The 24,206-nt window shown below is 35.2% G+C and overlaps 1 protein-coding gene across 1 annotated transcript in view; it reads left to right on the top strand.

Annotated features, from left to right (window-relative positions):
* The window catches only part of Sos2 (SOS Ras/Rho guanine nucleotide exchange factor 2), an 82,800-nt gene that overhangs the window by 15,874 nt on the left and 42,720 nt on the right, over window positions 1-24,206 (top strand). The window contains exons 2-6 of the mRNA XM_010632709.3: window positions 13,335-13,460; window positions 16,417-16,548; window positions 17,967-18,131; window positions 19,790-19,993; window positions 23,608-23,751. Of these exons, the coding sequence (XP_010631011.1) occupies window positions 13,335-13,460; window positions 16,417-16,548; window positions 17,967-18,131; window positions 19,790-19,993; window positions 23,608-23,751 (771 nt within the window). The remainder of the gene's footprint in view (window positions 1-13,334; window positions 13,461-16,416; window positions 16,549-17,966; window positions 18,132-19,789; window positions 19,994-23,607; window positions 23,752-24,206) is intronic.

The raw sequence follows: 24,206 nt of genomic DNA, 5'->3' as shown, positions 1-24,206 counted from the left end.
ATATATATATAAAGACTAATAATAGTATGTTATGCATCGATAGCAGCAACAGCTTTTCCAGGTTCTGCAGTCATCTGAACAAAATTATAGACATTCAGCACATTCCATTAAAAAAAAAAAACCAAAAAAAAGAATAATATCCAGACAACAGCAAAGTTCTGTTGCTGTTGTGGTACCTGGCACCATTTTTTCTATTAGCCTCTTAATCATCAAATGGAAAGAGAACATTCTAGAGTAATATCATTAAATGTAGCTCTGATAAAGCACGGTCCCTACTATGTATCACAAAGCAGGTACTAGATATTTTACATTCATAGAGGTATGATACAGTACCGTCCTACATCAATAATACTAGATTCAGTTTTGGTTTGAAATTTGCTTTGTCTGCAAATGAGATTGCTACCCCTGTTTTTTTCTGGGCTCCTGTCACATGGAGAAGTGAAATAAATCAGACATATGTGTAAATATCACTTGGTTTCTCTGGTATGAGAAAGTGAAAGTGTAAATAAGGACCAAAATATATAATAGATATTGGAAAATAGGAAGAAAATGTTCAAATGAGAAGGGAAATGAGGGAAGAGAAGAGGGAAAGCAAAAAGGGACAAGAAAAAAAAGAATGGAAGTAGAAAATGGAAACAAGGCTTTTGTAGATAAAGAGAGGAGGGAAATGGGAAAAAAGCAAGATATATCATGTACAGGTACAAATTCCCTGTGATGAATGTTATCATGTATACCTAAAATGTACCAATAGAATAAAAATAAAGAAAATCAGTCATCCTTACGTATGCCTTCATTCTAGATTGTATTCTATTCCATTGATATTTTTGAGTTAGTATCACAGTTTCACTTACCGTTGCTTTATAAGAATTTTGAATCAGGTAATATTAATCCCCCCAGCTTTGTTCTTTTGGTTATTCTTTGATCTTTGTTTTTCCCTAAAGAGTTTTTTTTTTTTTTTTTTTTTTTTTTTTTTTTTTTTTAACAAGGTTTTGCTGTTGCCATCTTACCTAGGTTGGGCTCAAATTTGACAGTACTATCAAATAGGCATGTAACCCATCCCTGGCTTCCCTGAGAGTTTTTAAATCAGCATAGCAGTATTTACAAAAAAGCCTACTATAATTTTGATTGGAATCATGTTGAATTTATAGATCACTTGAGAGGAATTGACTTTTTTTTTTTTTTTTTTTTTTTGGTAGTACTGGAGGTCTAACCCAGGCAATGCCAAACTATATTCTAAGCCCTTGTTTAAAATTTTTTTCAGAGTCTCCCTAAGTTACTTAGGTGGCCTGCAAGTTTGAGACCCTTTTCCTCAGCCTCCCAAGTATCTGGATTTGTAAGTTTGCACCATCTTCCCCGCTAAGAGTGGCATCTTAAAAACAATCCAAAATTATTTAAATATTTAATTTTTATCAATAATATTTTACACCTTTAGTTTATATTTTAAAAATAAAATTTCATGTGTGTTACTAGGAATTGAACCTAGGGCCTTTCAATGAGTTACATCCCTGGCCCTTTAAAATTTTTTTAAGATAGATTCTTCCTAAATTCCTAAATTGCCCAGGGTTGGCCTGAATTTGTGATCCTCTTGCCTCAGCTTCCTAGACTGCAGAGATTACAGGTATGTACTACTTTACCCAGCTTTTTTTCTGAATTTTTAACTCCATAATGAAAAAATGTCCAGTTTTTTGTTTGTTTGGTTGGTTAGTTTTTGGTTTTTTGTTTTTTGTGCTGGGGATAAAACTTAGAACCTTGAGCTTCCCAGGCAGGCATTGAGCTATATCCCTGGCACATCATCCAGTATTCTTAATTGATATTTGAGTTATTTGTCTCTTCACAGAAATCTTTGCAGTGGAATGAAGAATTTCACTTAAAGTCAATCACACTGTAGCCAAAGGGATTTATTTCCACGTTGTTTTTGGAACTCAAGTGTTAGTTGATTGAACAAACCCACTAGCAAGATTCATTTGATTGTGAATATGGAAAATACAAATTAGGAAATAACAATTCTATAACTTGTCAAATAGTGTTTAACAGAGAAAAAAATAAAATGCTCCAATGTGTCTATACATGCATTTATAGTGCTATGAATATTCTACTTACAGAGCATGTATAAGGAAATGCCTTCTGGCACTTTGAAAATATGGTGTAACTAAAATACAGGTCTGACTTGTTAATCTACTGTTAAAGACTGAAAATTATTTTAATTGCCCTTTTTCTTACTAGTCTTTCAGAAAAATTTGACAGGCGAGTTTATTCTGATGTGATAGTTTCATGTTTAATGTCTCTTAGGGTTCTGAAATAGTAAATACTGTAGAAGTGCAATGTGTGGTATCTTTCATAGTCATCTTGATGTTCTTTTAGATTATTTATGGGTGGGATCGTAACATTAAATGTCTGTTTCTGTGGCTTTTTCTTAATTGAAATTAACTTTAGAAAATTGGCATAACAAATTTTGAGGCTTAGTGTTAAAAGTTGCTTTGCAGACTTCTGTATTTACCTAAACCATTATCAGAGAAAGAAATTCATCCCAGTTAGACATTATCTTCACTTTTTCTCTTGTTTTTGTTTTGTAATGCTGAGTGTTGAACCCAGGGCCACAAGCATGTCAGGCAAGCATTCTTGGAGTTATACCTCCAAGCCTAGACTTCATTCCAATTCTCATGTATAGTCATTTTCATTTAGTAGGACCCTTAGCTTTTTATGGAAAGATGTTACATGAAACAGTCTTTTGAAATGAAGTGTGCTGCTATACTTGTAATCTATGTTTGTTTGTTTGTTTATTTTGGTACCAAGGATCAAACTCAGGACTTTGTGCTTGAGAGGCAAGCAGTGGAACCACTAAGCTAAATCCCTGGCCCCTCTATGTATATTTTTAATAATCCTTTTTATTCTGTTAATCTAGTAGAAGGTATAATTAGGATGTAATTACATTTCTTGTCATAGTAAAGAAGTACAAGGTTAAGAGGAAACACTTGTTTTCCTAAATTTCTAAGAAACCTATATTGTAAAGCCTGATTTTGGGGATATTGATTCTATATAAATTTCTCATTGCTTTATACTTGTATCCAGACCTCTTCAAAGAGTAACCTTTCCTAACTTCACTTTCACATCTTTCCTTTTTCCCTCTTCTCCCTGCATGTTGTTTTATCGGTTTGTATTTTTTCAAAATTACTTACACCAGTAAAGATAACCTGCTTTATGAGACTTATTCTAAAAAAAACAGCAGCATCTCTTTCCTAACTACAAAGTTCCCAGAGATAACTGCTTTTGGCTTTTCTCAGTACCTAGTTTTGTATTTACTTACATGTTTTTAAGAAAGAAAAAGAATACATTGCTATTTCTTGGTTTTTCTGTTTGCGGCATTGTCTGTTGAGTTCCTACAATGGAAAGTATGGATTTAATGTTTTTTAACGCATGTATACATTTCCCCACCCACCCATGCATCTTACCACACAGTCACTATGGTTATATCTTAATTTTGGTTGTACTAATATTCAAAATTTATGTTATTATGACTATTAGTGTAACATATTGAACTACTTTTTCTTTCCTGACTTTTGCTTTTACTGGAGTTAATAATTACCTTATTTTTTTATTTATATAGTTTTCTATGGTCTGATTCTCAAACTCTGTACTCTTACCAATTGTCTATCTTCTGAAGATTTTTAATCCTGTAAGTTACGCTTTCCACTTTGTCTTCTTGAGATCATTTCTCTAAGAGCCTTCTGACCTGCTCTACTCTGGAGTGGTGACCTTGTGCCTGTCCTACAGCCTTCAATGTACAGTTTTGCACATTTCATCCTGGTTATTCCTTTAGCTGCCTTCCATATTGATTTTTTCATTTCCCAAGTTACATTTTTTATTCTTTCTTGGTTTATACAAGTAGAAACTGTTGAGGTTCAATGACAAAAAATATGTGGGAGATAAAAGTTTTTGGTCTTGTTATGTCTGAGAATGTCTTCATATTACTGTGGTGTTTGATAATTTGTTGGGATCTTGAATTCTAGATAGGAAATCATTGCTGTTTAACTTCTCCTATTGAAGTTTGGAGCTAGTTAATCTCTGATTCTTGTATGCAATCTGTTCTTTTCCTCCTCTCCCAGTCTTGAAGGATGTTCTTTGTCTCCAGTGTTCAGTCATTTCCATTGAACTGGATACCAGGAGGGCCATTTAGACAATTTTATTGATAATTCAGCCCTTTTTTTTCTCTTTTGAAATCCTTGTTTATGGTGAAGTATGACACACAATTAGAAAATGCATAAAGGATAAATACACAATTTAAGGAACACCAGTATTTATCATCTAGCACTTGGTGTGTTAGAACCAGCATTCTGTGTGTGTGTGTGTGTGTGTGTGTGTGTGTGTGTGTGTGTGTGTATTTTACTATGGATTGAGCCCAGGACCTTTGCATGGAGCTACGTCTTCAGCACTTTTTTTGTTGTTGTTGGTACCAGAGATTGAACTCAGGTCCTTGAGCTTGCGGAGCAGGCAGTGGAACCACTGAGCTAAATCCCCAGCCCCCAGCACTTTTTTATTTTTTATTTTGAGACAGAGTCTCACTAAGTTGCCCAGGCTCGGCCTGAATTTGGCAATCCTTTTGTCTCAGCCTCCCAGAGACCTGGGATTACTATTGTGGGCTGACCACCATGCTTGGCTAGAAATGAGCACATTTACAGCGCTTTTCTCAGTATTATTCTCCAAAAGACAACCTTTTATGGTCATCACTGCCTTGATTTTCTTTAATTTTTCTGTTTAAATGATTAAAATTATTTGTAGTTTAGTTTTATGTGGTTTTCATTATTATTATAATTTTGTATTATGCATATATATGACATATATATATATGTTACAATGTATTATTACATAAGTAGAAATAGATGAAGTTGATTCTAATACTGTATCCTATTTGATTCAATAAATTTTATCATTTCAACGTAAGATTACTAAGATTTGACTTTTTGTACTAAATTTTAAAAATCTTGATTGTATTTTATTCTTGTAGACCATTTCAGTTCAGGGGAACTACATTTTAGGTGTTCAGTAGCTATATGTGGCTAATGTCTACTACAGTATATTGCACTTAACTTTCTCTAAAGGAAGTATATTTACAGTTATGTGTCACTCAATGACAGGCCATCTTAGAGAGCTGTGCTGTTATGCAATTTTGTCTTTGTGTAAACAACATAGAGTGTACTTACACAAATCTACATGATATAGGTCAGACATTTACTATGTCCTCTTGATGCAATCCAGAGATGAGGTAAACAGGAAATGTATGAGGTGGCAGGCATACCAAACACAGTTATACACTAAACTGTTTTTCTGTTTTAAGAGATGTGTCTTGCCCCACCCAGCCCCATCTCCTGGGCTCAAGCATTTCTCTTGTGTTAGCAGTCCTCCTGCCTCAGCTTCCCAAGTACCTGGGACCACAGGCATGCACCAGGCTATTTTTTTTTTTAATAAATAGCAAGACTATTCCTTAAAAAACAATAAAAGGTATACTTGTAGTAAATACATAAATGAGTGACGTAGTTTGTTATCATTTTCAAGTATTATGTACTGTTAATAATTGCATGTGCTGTATTTTTATAAGACTGGCAGTATAGTAGATTTGTTTTCACTAGCATCACCATAAATATGTAATGTGTTGTGCTGACCTCATGATAGCTATGACATTACTAGGTGATGAGAACTTTTTAGTTCATTATAATCTTATGAGACTATTGTGGTCTGTTACTGACTCAGATGTGTCTGTGTGGCTCATAACTGTATATAATGGCAAAATTTTTGAAAGTGAGCCATTTTACACTCCAGTAACAGTGTAAGAGTTCCTGTTCCTCCATGTAATCATCAACATTTGATATTAACAAACTTTGGTTTTGCTGTTTCGTAAGTGGGTAATAATTTTTGGTTCGTTTTTAAATAACTTTGTACAGTACATGTTTGCAGTACATACTGATGACATTTATCTTAATTTTCACTGTGGTTTAATTTGCATTTCCCTGATTATGAAAGAGCTTGAGCACCTTTAGTACTTTATTTTAAGTGTATTTTGCCTTTGTGTGTATGTGATGCTAGGGATATCCAGCCCAGGGTTGCTCATGCTAGGTAAGTGCTCTACCTTGAGCTATATCCCTGCCTCAGCTTTTTTTCCCCCTCTTGAGGTTTTTGTTTATTTCTTTTTGTCTTTTTTTTTTTTCCTCTTGAGGTTTTGACAATATTTTTCATATTAAATTTTTAGGTGTCCTTTATATAGTCTGAATATGAGTCCATTTGTTCTATGTGTTATATATATATCTTCTCCACCTGTGTAACTTACTTTTTTCCTCCCCTCCCCTCTCCTCCTTTTCTTCCCTCCCTTCCTTCTTTCCTTTTTCTTTTGAGATAAGGGATCAAATGCAGGGTCAGTCTAACCCTGAGCTACATTCCCAGACTTTAATTTTTTAAATTTTGAGACAGAATTTTTGATCCTCCTGCCTTAGCCTCCCATTGTATGTGAGCAGCCTGCTTGGTGCTTGCCCCCCCTTCTCTTCCACTCCCACTTCCCCTCTCCCTTCCTTCCCTCCACCTCTCTCCTCCCCTGCCCATTAGAGAATTGAACCCAGGGCCTCCTTTATGCTAGGCAAACTACCATTTTGCTATTTCCCCAGTCCCCATTTTACTTTGTTGAAGGTGTGTTTGAGGGGCAGAGTCTTACTAGGCAGTTCAGGCTGTCCTTGAACTCACTGTGTATCCCAGGCTGCCTCCCTGTCTCATGTCTCAAGTCTCACGCCTCAGCCTCCTGAGGGCTGGGATTACAGGCATACGTCACCACGCCTGGCTCTTGAAGATGGTTTTTGGTGAACCTAAGTTTTAAAATTTAATGAAGTTAGTCTTAACAGTTCTCCTTCTTATGGTTAGTAATTTTTGTGTCCTGTTTAAGAAGTCCTTGCCATATTTAGGTGTGAAGGCTTATACTTATTGTATCTGCTTATTTAGTAGATGTAAAATGCACCTAGGGTCTATTTTTGTGTAATCTATGAAATACAGGTTGAGTGTGATTTTTCTTAGAAAATCATCTAAATGTTCACCATCACTCATCCCTTTTGTCTGCCTTTCCATAGGTCCCCTCTACCCCATGCTCTGTAATATCACATTTTGTTGTCAACTAAAGGTCTTTGCATGTGTCCTTGTTTCTTGACGCTCTTCAGTTCCATTGATCTATTTCTCTGTGCTTATGCCAATGTCATTAATTACTGAGCTTTGTAATAACATCAAATAACTATTGAAACAAATGCTTAGAGTATGAGACTGGTTTTCTTAGTCTTTTGTATTTTCTATAAACATTATGAAATTATCTTAGCAATTTTAGCAAAATGTCCTGCTTGTTTTTTATTGTGATTTTATTAATCTCGTAAGTCAGTTTGGGGAGATTGATAGATCTACAATACTAAGTCTTGATAATTCACAAATAAGGCATTGTCTTTCATTTATTTAATTTTATAATTTCTCTCAGAGTTTAGCTTTCTCCCTAGAGGTCATGTCTACCTCTTTATATTTTTAGTTCTGTTATATCAGCCATTATTTTTAAAATTTGCATAGTTTTGTTGCTGTTAATTAGAATAATTTTCATCTTTCTTTTTGAGTTTTTATATCAAGGATAGTCTCAAAATGAGTTTAGGAGACCTAGGTCTTTTTCTGTTTTCTGAAAGACATAGTTGTTGCATTTTTTTAAAGTCAGGATTTCTTTTCTTTTCTTTTTATTTTATTTTTTGGTACCGGGGATCAAACTCAGGACCTTGTGGCTTTGTGAGGCAGGCAGCTTCACCACTGAGGTAAATCCCAGGTCCCAGGGTTTCTTTTAATACATTCTAATCAAACTGTAACAGTAGTAAAGAAACACTTTGAAAAAGGGACACATACCCTCCTCCACCTGGAAGAAAATTAAGTCAAAGTATTCTACAGGGTAGAAGAGAGACAACTGCTTATGTCCCTGGTTAAACAGTTCAGGGACAACTTGGAAATTCTAAAGCCACCTCCCCTGCCAATCAGTAACAACAGATTGGGACATGGCTATTTCAAAGGGTAAAACATCTGAACCTACATTGTAGGTGCCCTTGTGTATAGCATGACATTCTTGTCTTTAGCCTTAAAAGAGAAAGTCTTTCCTGTTTGCACCAATTTGAAATATTTCTGAAACATAGCTCCCTAAAATGAATTACTACAGTACTCATTTACAGGAGTTTGTTCATGTAGTAAAAAGTTCACAGTCACTTGTGGTTGGTTTAGTTAATTGCATAAAATGAGGGATAAATAGTCACAAACATAATCTGTAACAAAATTCCTAGGTACACCAGAATACAATTAATATAAAGCATCCTAAAACATACTGATCACCAGGCATTCAGAACTGAAGCTACCCTGTTTCTGCCTGGTTCCTCTCACTTCTTCAGTACTCCATGAAGTTCTTTCTCTGTTACAGAGTGTGGACCTTGGACCTTGGACCTAATGCAGAGGAACTTCAGTAAGGCAAGGCTCATAAAAATGCTCCCTTAGCCTTAACTCTGGCTTTTTTTTTTTTTAATTCAAACAGATCAGCTAATCTCAATCAGCTTCGGGAATGGAAGCATTGCTGATATAAAAATATAGGACTTTAAATACCTACCCACCTCTTCATGCATTTAAATTAGATTGACTTCAGCTGTTCTTAGCAAGAATTCTGTGCAGTTTTCCAGAGTAGTCACTCAGGTTTTGGTTCTTTTTTACATAGCTGCATTTGGAGATACACTATATGAGGCATACTTTAAAAAAGAGGAGGGCCAGGGCTTTAGCGCAGTGGTATGGTACCTGATTCACAAGTACAAGTTTCATTCTTAGATGAGGGCCGGGGATTTAGCTCAGTGGTATGGTACCTGATTCACAAGTGCAAGGATCATTCATAGATGAGGGCCGGGGATTTAGCTCAGTGGTTCTGCCACCTGCCTTGCAAGCACAAGGTCCTGAGCTCAATCCCTGTTACCAAAAAAAACAAAAAACAAACAAACCAAAAAACATAGATATTAAATTTTTGTAAAAATTAAATCAAAAATATTTTAAAATCCTAAATGTTTAGAAATTAAATATACTCCTAGATTTTAACATATATTAGAAAATCTCATAATGGAAATTATGCTATATTGAATTGGATGATCACAAAAACATTCCATATCAAATCTGGGGGATTTTCCAAAAGTACTCTTAGAGAAAGTATACATATTAAAGAAGAAAGATTGAAAAAACATTGAACTAAGTATCTAATACTTAACAGAATAGAAAAAGTAGAAGAAATAATAAAGATGAAACAAGTAAAATAGGATCAACAAAGGCAAGGGATTGGTTCTTGAAAAGATTAATACAATTGGTAAACCTCTGAAATACTTATCAAAAAATGAAACACAAATTACTCATATTAGGAATGGAAGAAGGAAATTCATTATAGATCTCAAAAACCTACAGAATAAGAGGCTATGGTGTCAGGATACAAAATCACCATTAAAAAATAGCTTTACTATATATGAATAATGAACTTGCTGAGAGAGAAATCAGGAAACAGTTTTTTTCATAATAGAAAAAAGCAAAAAACCCAAGGGATTATCCTAATCAGAGATAAAAGATTTCCACAGTGACAATTTCAGAAAAATGAAGAAAGAAATTGGGGAAGACACAAGAAAATGGAAAAACTTATGTTCACAGATTATCAGAATTAATATTGTTAAAATGGGCATATTACCAAAGGTGATCAACAGATTCAATACAATTCCATCAGATTTCTGATGACACTTTTCTCAGAACTAGAAAAATCGTCCTAAAACAAAAGACTCAAGAACCAAAGCAAACCTAAGCAAAAAAAAAAAAAAAAAAAAAAAAAAGAAAAAAAACGAAAAAAAAAAAAAAAAAAAAAAAAAAAAAAAAAAAAAAAAAAAGCAAAGTTTGGAGGTATCACAATACCTGATTTCCAATTACTCTCCAAAGCCACATTAATAAAGACAGCATGGTACTGGCACAAAAATAGACACAACAATGGAATTAACGGTAGAGGACACAGAAAGAAATCTATGCAACTGTAGCCTTCTCTTTATTTAACCTCAGGCCTTTGTAGAGCTGTATCCCCAAGCCTCTTGTCCTGTTCCCGTTTTTTGAGACCAGATCTCATTTAAATCACTAAATTACCCAGGCTGGGCTCAAATTTATAATCATTCTGCTTTAGCCTCCCACAGTGTTGGGATTACAAGTGTGTGCCACCACACCCAGCTTTTAGGTGTTTGATTTTTGTCAGACAAGCCAAAAATGTGTGTTGAAGAAAAAGCCTCTTTAACAAATGATGCTGGTTAAACTGGATATCCATATATGGAAAATTGAAACTAGATCTCTTATCTTGCCCTGTACAAAAATCAATTCTAAACGGATCAAAAACCTAGGTGTAACACCTGAAACTTTGAATCTGCTAGAGGAAAACAGATACTTTGAATCATAGACACAGGCAAAGACTTCCTGAATAGAGTTCAAAAACACCGGAAATATTAGTAAGAATCAACAGATGAGACTACATTGAATTAAAAAGTATCTGCACAGCTATAGAGTGGCAGAAAGTCTTTGCCAGCTACTCCTTTGACATTATTAATATCTAGAATATATAAAGAACTCAGAAAGTTCACTACCAATGTGCAAATGAATTCAACAGACATTTCTCAAAAGAAGTAACAAAGGGAAGCTGGGTGTAGTGGCGCATGCCTGTAATCCCAGCAGTTGGGAGGCTGAGGCAGGACAACTGCTTCAAGTTTGAGGCCAGCCTGGCTACACAGTGAGTTCAAGGCTAGCCTAGGCTACGTAGTGAGACCCTCTCTCAAAACCCAAAAATAAATAATAAATAAATAAATACAAATGGTCAGTAAATATATGAAAAAATGTTAAGCATCTTTAGCCATTAGGGAAATGCAGATCTAAATTACAATGAGATTCCATCCAGTCAGAACGGCTATTGCCAAGAATTTGGATAAGTGATGGTAACAATGTGGAGGACAGAGATGGAATGGGGAGGAACTTTGTACCCTACTGGTGGGAATGCAAGTTAGTACAGCCACCACAGAGCTTCCTCAGAAGACTCAAACCCCACGCTTACCACTCCTTGGCATATACGCGAAGGAATTAAAGACAGCATACTGTAAGGATATCTGCGCATCCATGTTTGTTACAGCATATTTCACGATAAACAAGATATGGACCAGCTTAGGTGCCCACCAACAGATGAATGGATAAAGAAAATGTGATATATAATATTCAGCCAGAAAGAAGAACAAAATTATGTCATTTGCAGGAAGATGGATGGAATTGAAGGACATAATGTCAATGTTAGGTGACATAAGCTAGACTCAGAAAGAAAAGTATTATGTTTTCCCTAGTATGTAGAATCTAAAAAAGATGGCTAGAAAGGAGGCTGTTGTTAGACAAGAGAAAATGAATAAGGGGAAGTGGAAAAGGGAGGAAATAGGGGGATGGAAAAAGATTATTATATTATTAAGAGATCATGATGCTGACATGAATTTATTGATGTTAAACGGTATCCACTATGTTAAACAAAACGACAAGCTATAAAACAGTATATGTGGTGTTGCCAATTTTTATTTTTAAAAATGCATTAATATGGAGTGATATCAAGAAATTAGAATGGTGTTAACTTTTCAGTTTGTCTCTGGTAGTGAAATGCTGCACATATTTTCATTTTGGTTAAGAGTATTTTTTGGCTTGTGCTGTTATAAAATGTTTCTAAGAGGAGGAAATTAAGAATTGCTAGCAAACGTAAATACTGAATAGTTTCTCTGGTGTGAAAAACTGTAATAGTATATAAGATCTTAATGAGATAATTGACCATGTGAAATAGGAAGAAAAGAGCTAAAAGTTTAGGGAAAGTGGGAAGGGTAGGGGAAAGGGAATAAGGAAAAAGAAAAAAATGAGAAAATGAAAAAATGGAAATAAAGTATTTGTAAATGGGGAGGGGAGAAGGGGGTGAAGGGAGGGCAGGGACAAGGGGAAAAAATGAGAACCAAGACTTGTCATGTAAAGGTACAAGATCCCAGTAATGAATGTAACTGTACTGTAGACCTAAAATGTACCAATAAACTCAATTTAAAAAAAAAAGAATTGCTATCAAGTATGTGAGGTGGCAGGTATATGTTAAGCTTGATTGTAGTAATCATTTTTTTTTTCCGGGGGATCGAACACCGGCCCTTGCACTTGTGAGGCAGGTGGCGGAACCATTGAGCCAAATCCCCGGCCCTTTAGTAATTATTTTTGTAACATATATCTCAGAGCATGATGTTGTGCACCTTAAATATTTATGATTTTGTTAGTTATCTCAATCAAAAGGATTTGGCGTACTATCTAAGCTATTTTTTCTACCCTGATATTGTTCAGGGGTAGACCGCCCAGGAAATGGCAAGACCTAAAGTATAAGGCAGTCATAATCATTGTTGATGTTGGTTGGTTTAATGGTGGGTATATGATCCAGATGTGAGGTAAAATTTTGTGCTGAAGTTTTAGAATTTAGATGAAAATAGTCAACTTTATGCTGCTTTCTTTGTTGGGAAGGATTAGTTACTGATTCAATCTTTAAAAAAAGCTATAAACCTATTCAAGATTTCTGTTATTTGTGTGTGGTATAGTGTGAGACTGTCACTGATACCCTTTCAGTACCATTCTGGAAAAAAGGTAGAGCAATGCTTAAGTTCTTTCAACAGATACTTACCAGACACCTACTGTGTGTTACACACTATTATTGAGTTTTTCATATCCAGTCAGGCTGAATTATTTTTAAGGACAATTACTAGGTTTTAGCTTTAGGAAAATTTAAAACAAAGCTCAACATAGGGTGGTGATGACAGTAGAGGTGTATGCTTTTGTAAAAGCTGAGCAGCACCCACTTTATGGAGCATCTGTATAATTAAGTGGCGTGTTTTAGCAGAAATTTCTTCTATTGCCAGGATTCACGATCTAGTGTTCAGAAACTTCTAGTGGCTTTATTAGTTGCCTTCATGGTCTGATTCTTTTGAAATCAACATAGAATGTTACATGTGTATATTCTTTTGGTAGTAGAGAGGATTCATTAGCTTTTCACACATTGTAAAAGGGTCCCAAAAATTTGAAGAATCCTTGCTCTGTGGGTTAAGAAAAGTTTCTATAGATCAATTAAGTTTTTTTATTGTTTTATATTTGTATTTTGAGTAACCATTCTAGAAAATATTTAAATATGAGATTATCATTGATTTTCACCCATTTTAAATTATTTTGCCAGTACTTTAATTAAGAACTTTTTTTTAAAGGTTCAAGTGCAAGTACATCCAACTCTGTCAGCTAATGAAGAATCTCTCTATTACATTGAAGAGCTGATTTTTCAGCTGCTTAGTAAATTATGCATGGCCCAACCAAGGACTGTTCAAGATGTAGAGGTAAATAGTATTTTGTTATTTCAAAAAGCCATCAAATCACTGTACACATTAATTTTTGTATCAAAATATTTACCATTTTAAATAATTACAGAAACTAAAACCACTGAACATGTGTGATATTTTTGGATGGTTCATTTTTAACAAAATATTGTCAGTTCCTTAAGGAAAGTGTTTTCAGCAAAAGAGAAAGTTCTAGAACAGCTGTATAAATTTACAAGAGTAAGAACCTTGAAATCCATCCCATACCACAGATAAAAAGTAATTCAAGAGGGATGATAGCCTTAGATATAAAAGCTCAAATTATAAGGTTTGTGCCATAAAATGCTAGAGAAGATGTTCATGTCCTGGTTAGGCAAAAGAAAAATTTGGAGAGGATTGAAAATACCCTATTAAAGAATAAAACTGATGAGAAAATACATTATGTAAGTCACAGACAATCGAACGTGTTTGTAATATGTATTACTGATTGAAAGACTTGTATCCAGAATATGTTGAAACCTTCTACAAATCAATAAAAGACACTCTCTTTCTCCAAATGGGTGAAATCTTGAAAAGAAACTTCATAAAAGAGCTGGAGCTGGGCATGATGGCATACACCTGTAATCCCAACACTCAGGAGGCTGAGGCAGGAGGATCACCAAGAGTTTGAGGCTGGCCTGGGCTACATAATGAGTTCAAGGCCCTCCTGAACAACCTTGTCTCCAAAGAAACAAGAAAGAAAGAAAGGACAAACAAATGGTTAGATGGTTGATAGGTTAGTTAGTCCTAAAATGAAGATGTGCTGAAAGCTAGTGAGCACATGAAAAGTGCTGAAAGTTTTAGGTCATCTGGAAAATAGCAATTAAAATTACAAGCCAGGTGTGGTGGTGCACACCTGTAATCCCAGCACTTGGGAGGCTGAGGCAGGAGGATCTCTGTAAGTTTGAGACCAGTCTGGGCTACCCAGTGAATTCCAGAGCAATGTGAACTACATGGTGAGACCCTGTCTCAAAAAAAAAAAAAAAGAAAAAGAAAAAGAAAAGAAAAAAAGAAATAGAAATCACAATTAGGTATTATTTTCCATTAACAAGGATAAAATTAAAGAGTGATTTATACCACATGTTGAAGAGACTATAGAGTAATTAAAACTCATACAGTGCTAGTGGGAATAAAAATTAGTCTAACTACTTTAGAAAATTGTTTGGTAGTTTCTAATAAATTATTGTTAAATATATCTCTAGCATATGACCTAGCAGTTCTACTCTTAGGTTTTTAACCCTGGAGAGTGAAAATACATGTTCACAAAGAGGCTTATACGTGAAAGTCCAAGAAGTTTAATGCATAATAGCTGAAAGTTAGAAACAAGTCAAATTTCTATCATTAAGAAAATGGACAAATACTATAGAATCATAAACTGAATACTAGTCAATAATAAAAGAATGAACTATTGATATATGTAGTAATATAGCTGTAACTCACAGACATAGAGTAAAAAAAAAAAAGCCAGATACAAAAACAACACTTTATTGTACTTTTCATTTTATGAACTTTAGAAACAGCTAACTCCAATGGTGGTAAAAGTCAAAACAGCAGTTGCCTATCATGGATGAAGTGTTCTATATCTTGATTTGGATGTTAGTAACAAAAGTGCAAAAAATTTTCAAATTTTATCAGTTTATACACTTAAGATCCATGTGTTTTATTGCATGTAAATATTACCCCATTGGATTTGTATGAATACTAGGGACTTGCTCACTAATTTTTATATAAATATATAATGTGAATTTTTCAGATAATTGTTTTGCCTCAGTTACAGGGGAGTATTTTTAGATTTTTAGAAATACGTGTCAGTACAGCTTTCAAAAAGTACTTTTGTACTATACTGTTTATAGTACCTTCTTTTGAAGTTTTTTTGTTTTTTGTTTTTTGTTTTTGTTTTTTTACAATAAATTACTTTCAGTGTAAAGGAAGATCTTAATTTGGAGTGATTAAGGTATTAAGATTTCAAGGACCCATGGAATTAAAAGCATTTGTTGGGGCCGGGGATTTAGCTCAGTGGTTCCGCCACCTGCCTTGCAAGCGCAAGGATCCGAGTTTCATCCCTGGTACCAAAAAAATTTAAAAAAACAAAGTAAAAAAACATATACAAATTTTTGCTAAATTGGAGTTTCAGATATCAGTAATTCTTATTATTCAAAGTAATTATTGACTAAATTTAAGATAAGGAAAACTAAGAAGTTTGATTTTCTCCCCCAACATCTGTATTTCCATAGCCACTCTGAGCTTCTCCATGCACATGATCTTCCATCATATTTATTCTTTTTAATTCTTTCCCCATGTCACGGTACTGGGAATTGAACCTAGGGCCTTTACACTGAGCTTCATCTCAGTCCCCGCCCTTCTGTATTTTTCAAAATGTCTCACTAATTTGCCCAAGCTGGGCTGGAGCTTGGGATCCTCCTGCTTTAGCCTTCCAGAGTGCTCTGATACAGGCATGTACCACTGTGTCCTGCTAAATTATTTTTTATATTTCAAAGAATAGCTCTATAATAACAACTTCTGCTAGGTAAATAATTTTAACCCTAGAAACCTAACTTTAAATCACTGATTGCAGGCTAATAGTCTATGTGTGAATACTCTATATATCTATCCTTTTTCCAGTTCATATGTTTTTGGGTGTAATGATGGGTATCAAACTCAGGGCCTTGCTCGTGCTACGTGAGCATTCCTCTGTTGAACTACATCCTCAGCCCCAAGTTCATCTTAGTTATGTTTAAGGCTGACTTTTTCTTTACCTATGAGAAACTATGTTGAAAAGTCTAGCTAATCCCCATGACCTAAAAATTCATTAGGAAGCAGAATATGTTGTATCACTGTTACATATTTGCATAAAGATAATAAGGTTGAATTTTGTATGAATTTTAAATTTATGAACCCTTCTTTTAATCCTACAATGGTACTGCCATGATCTGAATAGGAACGCGTTCAAAAGACCTTTCCTCATCCAATTGATAAATGGGCTATTGCTGATGCACAATCTGCCATAGAGAAACGAAAGCGAAGAAATCCTCTTTTATTGCCTGTGGACAAAATCCATCCTTCTTTGAAGGTAATAAAAGATTCTTTTCTTTTCTTTTTTGTTTTTTTTTGTTTGTTTGTTTGTTTGTTTTTTGAGATAGGGTCTCACCATGTAGTTGAGACTGACCTGGAACTCACTAGGTAGTCTAGGCTGATCTCGAACTCACAGCAATCCTGCTGCCTCAGCCTCCCGAGTGCTGGGATTGATTACTTGTGTGTGCCACCACGCCCAGCTCAATAAAAGATTCTTTATAACAAATAATACTTTATATAGTATTGAGGTATTTTATAGTATCATTATAGCATGGTCTCTTAGTGTTCATTTTAATGTGTACAAAATGAACATAGGGGTTGGAGATATAGATCAGTGGCAGAGCACATGCTTAGCATGTGAGAGGTCTGAGTTCAGTCCTCATTCCACTCTTTCAATAAAGAACAAAATAAAAATAAATATACTCTGATAAAATCAGACTACCTATCACATAATATTAATAGTTAATAGTGGCATCTTCCAAAGACTAATGCCCCTGACTAGTTGCTTCGTAGTAGGCAGTGATTCTCAACCTTTTACTGATTAAAAAATACATAACATAAAAAACTAGAGTTCGGAACTGTTTTTAAATTATTCTATAATACAGATATTCTTAAAATATATGTTGGAAAAGTAGGCTAGAGAGTATTACTTGGTTTATAGAACATGCTTGGTGTACATGGATTTGAAGACCCCATTGTAGCAGTTTCAAGAATATCCCCCTACACATAACACACACACACACATACATGTACACACACCCTCCCTTCCAATAGAAGCTACTGTAATTAGGAGATACTGGTTTTATTTATTTCATTTCATTATCTGGGGATTGATTCAGGGGTGGTCGGCCAGTGTGAGCTACATCCCCAGCCCTTTTTACTTATTTTTTTTTATTTTGAAACAGAGTCTTGCTAAATTGCCCAAGCTGGCCTTGAACTTGGACTCCTCCTGCATCAACCTCCCAAGTACCTGGGTTACAGGCATGTGCTATCACACCTAGTATACTGGTCTTAAAGCAAGGTCCTTAAAGAAAGGAGCTATTTGTCAGTGGTTTTAGATATCTCATTAAGAGGCTTTCGTGAAGCTTGGCCTAAGGTTTCTGTGTTAGAGAGGCAGATTTGTTAGATTAGATATCTCTTTGAAAACAAAACCACTTGGGGCTGGGGATTTAGCTCAGTGGTTCCACTGCTTGCCTCGCAAGCGCATGGTCCTAGGTTCGATCCCTGGAACCCCCCTCCCCAAAAAAAGACTCATACACCGGAATGAGAGGCTCATTTTATATCTTGTGGTACCAGTAGGGTGAGACATTGGCTCATGGAAAGCTCTTTGTAAGCATGGATGTAAAATTGGAGTATTTAATTTTTGGTATTTGACAGTGTTGTGTTTTGGAATTCAAGTGTTTATTTTTTCCACAGGAAGTTTTGGGATATAAGGTGGACTACCATGTGTCCCTCTATATTGTGGCTGTACTGGAGTACATCTCAGCAGATATTTTAAAATTGGCTGGTAATTATGTTTTCAATATCAGACATTATGAAATATCTCAGCAGGACATCAAAGTGTCGATGTGTGCAGATAAGGTAAGTGTTGAAAAGTATTAAACTGAAGTAGTAGTGATTGTATGTCATGTCTGCCCCATTCTTTTGGTTTTCGTTTTTTGTGGGGTTTTTTTGTAGGGGTTTGTTTGTTTGTTTGCTTGTTTTGAGACAGGGTCTCTCTCTGTTCAGTTCATTCTGACCTTGAACTCACTATGTAGCTCAGGCAGGTCTTGAATTTGCAGTGATCCTTCTGCCTCAGCCTCCTGAGTGCTGGAATAACAGGTGCGCACCACCACATCTGGCCCTTTCTTTTTTGTATATGATTATAGTAGTAAATTTTATGTTTCCTGGTATTAGAAGAAGAATCTTGACTTTACAGAGTTGCCATGTTATTTTAGGTTTTTAAATGTGACCAGAAAGGGGTTGCTTTCCTCTATCAAGGATCTTTTAACTATAGGAAAAAATAGCCAAAGCCTCAAACCAGTTTAAGAAAAGTAGCCTGAATTTTCATATTTTTAGAATGAGAATTCTGCTTTGGAACTTCTAAGAAAAGTAATTTTGAAGAACTGACTTTGGCTTTACAGAATGGCTTAGTGAAGCACAAGCAGCGAGGAAAGGCTTCTGCAGTACACGGTTACTCTCTTGTGATTTTTCTTTATGGATTTGTCTTCCTATTAGGTACTTGACACAGAGGAAGTCAAATCCATTTTCTTCTCTTCTCCTTTTCTTCCTTTGCATTTTTCTTCCTTACTCTTTCAATATTTTTGAGCCACTTGTTATATGCCTGCCACTGTCTTGAGCAGAGAAGATACAACATCAAGTAAGAGAGTAATCCCTGTGTTAGATTTTATTTTAGTGTGAAATTAAAATATTGTAAACAAAAAATTGCAGCACGGTGTGATTTGAACTATTTTGCTAGTAAGTTCAAGGTGCAGAGAGAAAGCAATCAGCTCTGGCTTGGAGGGTCAGGAAGGCCTGAGTGGGGACACCTGATAGTGTCCAAGGCCCGCACACACCAGTTTTTCTCAGCCTTGACTCCACACCTGGGTTTGCTAAGAAGCTTTTAAAGAAACCTGATACCTGCCTCTGATCCTCAGAACCAGATAACTCTGAACCATGACTGTCTATTGGTTGGTGTGGCACAATCATGCTTGTTCCTTTGGTGACTCAAGCTGGTGGGAAAGTGTTCAATGCCTGAGCTGGGGTTTCTGGTGCAGATTGTTGTTCTCCACAAGCGTGGCCTTTTCCTATGAGGAATGTCTGTGTGCGTGTATGTGTAGGTGGTATATGTATGTTATATGTGTGTGTACATGCAGGTGCATATATATATATAATGTATGTATGTATCTATATACATACATAATGTGTCTCACCATTAGGTTTCTCTTTTCCAGTAATATTTATTTTACTATATGGAATTTTAATGTTTAGGGCTGGGGATTTAGCTCAGTGGTGCCACTGCCTGCCATGCAAGTGCAAGGTCCAGAGTTTGATCCCCGGTACACCCCCACCAAATTTTAGTGTTTCTCACCTTCAGCTTTTAATTTTTCACCTTTTCATTTTTCTTTTTCTGAATTTTCCAATGCTCATTTGCCCGTAATACATGGAATTCTCATTATTTAATGTTTCAGTTTCACATACTTTGAGACAATTTTATAAAAGGAAAATAATATTATACATCCTTCATTTACATTTCACAGGTTTTGATGGACATGTTTGATCAGGATGATATAGGGTTGGTTTCTCTGTGCGAAGATGAACCTAGTTCTTCAGGTGAATTAAACTACTATGACCTTGTCAGAACTGAAATTGCAGAAGAAAGGCAGTATCTTCGGGAACTGAACATGATCATGAAAGTGTTTCGAGAAGCCTTTCTTTCTGACAGAAAGTTATTTAAACCTTCAGTAAGTACCTTTTTGGGTTTGAAATTCTGTGTACCTCTCAAATAGCAGCTTAAAGTTATACATAGTAATACTGTTTATTTTATTAGTATAGTCTTTTTTTTTTATACCAGGGATCAAACTCAGGAACTTGCACTTGCCAGGCAGACACAGTGCCACTGAGCTAAATCCCTGGCCGTATACTCTCATGTATTCCTGGGTCTTAAAAATATCTAAATTGTTATAGTAATTTAATAAATGCAGTAATAATGAAAATTTGACATGAAATTAGAAGAGGGGCTTTGCATTTGAATGAAATCTTTTGCTCCTCCATGATATCTGAGACTTAGCTAAATTTAATGAGGTTTAGTCATTAATTTGGAAGTGATGAAAAAAGATGTATAGTCTAAAAAAGAAAGACCCTATGCTTTGTCCTGTCTTTTTGAAGGTGAGATAGTTTAATAGAATTTTAAAAACGACAATTTCATGCAGAGCACCAGACAGTAAAAAGTAGAGCTCCTCTGAAGATTGTGGGAGCAGGATGAGCAGAGTAAAGACTCAGACAGAGCCTGTCCACCTTCCTTTCACCTCTGTAGAGCCACCTTCCCCATCCCCATACTGAACTCAGAGCCTTCACCCTGAGCTACATCCCCAGCCCTGGGTTTTTGTGTTTTGTGTTTTTTTTTTTGTTTTGTTTTTTGTTTTTTCAATTTTGAGAGAAGGTGTTGCTAAGTCACTAAATTGCCTGCCCTGGACTCAAATTTGTGATCCTCTTGCCTGCCACCCAGAGAAAGCTGACATTATGGGTATGTGCCACCACATCTGGCTCTCCTGTAGCTTCTAAAGTCAACTTTTAAGAGACAAATACTATCTTATATTTTTTTCTTTTTCTTTCCTTCTTATGTCATGTGATTTAAGTATCTGTGTGTTTGATCAGCTTGTTTATCTTATACTTCCTAACTTCTTCCCTAAAATAACTATTACATGCATAAATAGGAGTGATATTCAGACACAGTTAGGTGCTTCAGATTAAGAATGGATTTATGCCTTGCAAGCACAAGGTCCTGAGTTTGATCCCGGTACCAAAAAAAAAAAAAGAATGGATTTAGCTTTTCTCGTGCTTTTCCAAAAGAATGAGTTCAGTGATAATTTAAGGTGTTTCAGTTGTCTTTTATCTTTTTTTCTTTGTGTTTTCTGTGTGTTTAGTGAGCATTGTTGACTAGCTTCTGCCTGGTACACTACCTTAAGTATCCAGGATCATACTGTACTATTATATTTGACCTGCATAACAATGTCATGAGATATGTAGGTCAGGTATTAGGATTTCTGCCTGTGAAAATTGACATAAAATGGTTATGGCTCAAGGGATACTCTTGCCTCAGCTTCCTAAGTAGCTGAGATTACAGGTGTGTGCCACACTCAGTTTGAACACTAACAGAGTTAGTCTATGGTGATATGAAGAATAAAAGCTTAATAAATACTGTCTGCTAATGTCACCTTCTTTGCCTTTCTGTGTCCCATCAGTTTTCTTTCGTGAAGAATTTATTTATATGGGTCTCTTTTTTGGACTTAATGCAGATTTGATAGAAAATTTTAGTTGTAATACTGAAGGTCAAGAGAAAGTGAGAAACTCATCTATATACTCCTAGATTGTAAACTTTTGAGCTAAAGACTGTCTAAATCAGAGCATAGTACTTGGAAAATATAAGACAAAGAGATGAATGGCTTAGAATTGATTTTAATTTACTCAGGAACCTTCTGCCCTATGTTCAAAAAGTTCCCATTTTTGAAAGGTCTAATATTAACAAGGAATGTTGTGTAGAAATCATCTCATGTAATCCTCAACCTTATGAGATAGGTAAGCATGGGAAAATTATTTAACTCCTCAATACCTCTGCTTTCTTCATCTATGAAATTAAGACTGTTAGGAGACTATACATTCAGGCCCTGGACAATGCCTGGAACATAACAAGTACCCAGGGACAGTAGCTATGGTTACCATTCTGAACTGTGGCCACTCATGTAGGATGTTGTAAAAGGAAAAAACAAACTTTTTTTCCTTTCTAATCTCATACAACCAGAAGACTTTTATGACTAGATGTGAGATTTTTTCCCCCACACTTTAATAATTTTTCAGTGGACACCACATGTGTTTCCTATAATTCAGTTCAGCTCTGACATTGTCTGAAGATAGTGTCTGATCTCACAGGTAAAGGACGCGGTCCCAGTGTGACTGCCTGAACTTTAGCTGCTTACTGCACATCTCAGGTTGTGACTTCCTGACTAACTGACTGTAACAAATTAAAGTTCCTGTGATGCATCCTTGGTTTGATTGGTTTGCTGGAACAACTCACAGAACTCCGGGAAATACTAATGTTGCCCAGTGTATTATAAAGGATATCACAAAGGGTACACATGAACAGCAGATGACTGGATAAGGCAAGGTATAAGGAGCCTACAAATTCCATGACTCCTCCAGAGAGTCTCTCTTTCCCACACTTCGTGTGTTCAGTTACTGCAACGCTCATCAAGACTTTTTGTTCAAGAGTTTTTATAGTTTCATTTCTGTTTGCACCTCTCTTTCTCTCCTAAAGGTCACTGAGTGGAGTTGAAAGTTCCATCCCTTTGATCCTGTAATCATTTGTTCTTTCTGGTGACTGGCCACATCCTGGTACTGTCTAGGGCATCCCATTTTACTTTATCAGCCTAAACTCAGGAGTTATCAAAGGAGTTCATTATGAATAACTGAAGACACTCTTGTTAATCAGAAAATTCCCAGTGTTGTAGGAGTTCCACTGTAGGGTCACTCCACTGCACTCCACTGCACTCCACTACACAGTCAAGGATCAAATATATTTCATATACTACACATGGTAGAGCCAGGATTTAGGCTCAAGTCTGTCATATTCCAGAACTTGTATTTCCATTACAAGATGTCAGGATGAGTAATAATTGACTATATCTTGGATAGTCAGTCATTATGATCTGTTTATGTCCAGAGTGCTCAAAACTGTCTTAACCTACACATAATTCATACATGGGAATTTGAACAAAATGTTTAATTCCTGCTAATATACAAAAGTCATAAATTATAGAACCAGATTTTAAGTGAATTAGGAGTTAATCATTGTTCCGTCTCCGCTCTTGTTATTGACTGACACTATATGACCCTAACCAAGTCTATTATCATCTTAGCCAGTTCTTAAAATACACAAATGTCTAAATTCGTTATGTAAAGAATTGCTAATAGCTGTACATGGTGGTACACGCCTATAATCCCAGCATTTGGGATCAGAGGCAGGAAAATTAGGAGTTTAGATCAGCCTGGACTACATAGTGAGAACCTGTCACAAAAACAAAAACAAAAAAGTTGCTGAAAATCGCTCACAATATGAAATTTTACAATTTTGGAACAAAACTGTCTAGAATCTATATTTTCCAGTATTCTTACTGTCTGTAATGTAAAATATTTTTCTCTCCTGTACTCATAATTTTCTTTCACTATGTATTGGAATACATTAGTATGAATACATTTTGTGACTGTATATCCTTAAAACCTATGTTCTCTTTATATTTAGTAATTTTTAAGCACAATTTTAATCATTATATTGCCTTAACCTTTCTTCTCCTTTTTTCAGGATATTGAAAAGATTTTTAGTAACATTTCAGATATACATGAATTGACTGTGAAACTTTTGGGTTTGATTGAAGACACAGTTGAAATGACTGATGAAAGCAGTCCTCATCCCTTAGCTGGCAGCTGTTTTGAGGATCTGGCAGAAGTAAGTTTATAAAACTACTTTAAATTCTCATGAAAGTTTTCAGTGTTATATTAAGAAATTCAATAAGCTATTCTTTGTAAAAATTAGAGGGCACCGTTTGCTGCTGGCTACTTTAAAACATTTAAGATTCAACCAGTAGCAAACCAAAATTACATTATCCATATTGTAGTGACTTTATAGTATATTTTTATATATATATAGTATTTATGATAATGTGAAAATTTATATATTAGAGTTGTAAATTTTAGTGTTTTCTTGATAAGTGCATTTAAGGTGAAGGAAAATAAATTTTATTAATTTTATTGACTTTTTTAGTTATGTTTATTTTAGACTTAATTTTCAGAAATAAAAAGATCTTACAATTTTTTCCCAAGTAAAAGTAATTTTCTTTTAAATGATTGAAAAAGTAATGTGGCTCTTTTTTTTTTTTTTTTTTTTTTTTTTTTTTTTTTTGT

This window comes from Fukomys damarensis, unplaced genomic scaffold, assembly GCF_012274545.1.
Source record: "Fukomys damarensis isolate Sample0158 unplaced genomic scaffold, DMR_v1.0_HiC HiC_scaffold_17, whole genome shotgun sequence".
Classification (NCBI taxonomy): Eukaryota; Metazoa; Chordata; class Mammalia; order Rodentia; family Bathyergidae; genus Fukomys; species Fukomys damarensis.
The sequence above is the reverse complement of the archived record's forward strand: the minus strand, read 5'-3'. Positions and strand labels throughout refer to the sequence as shown.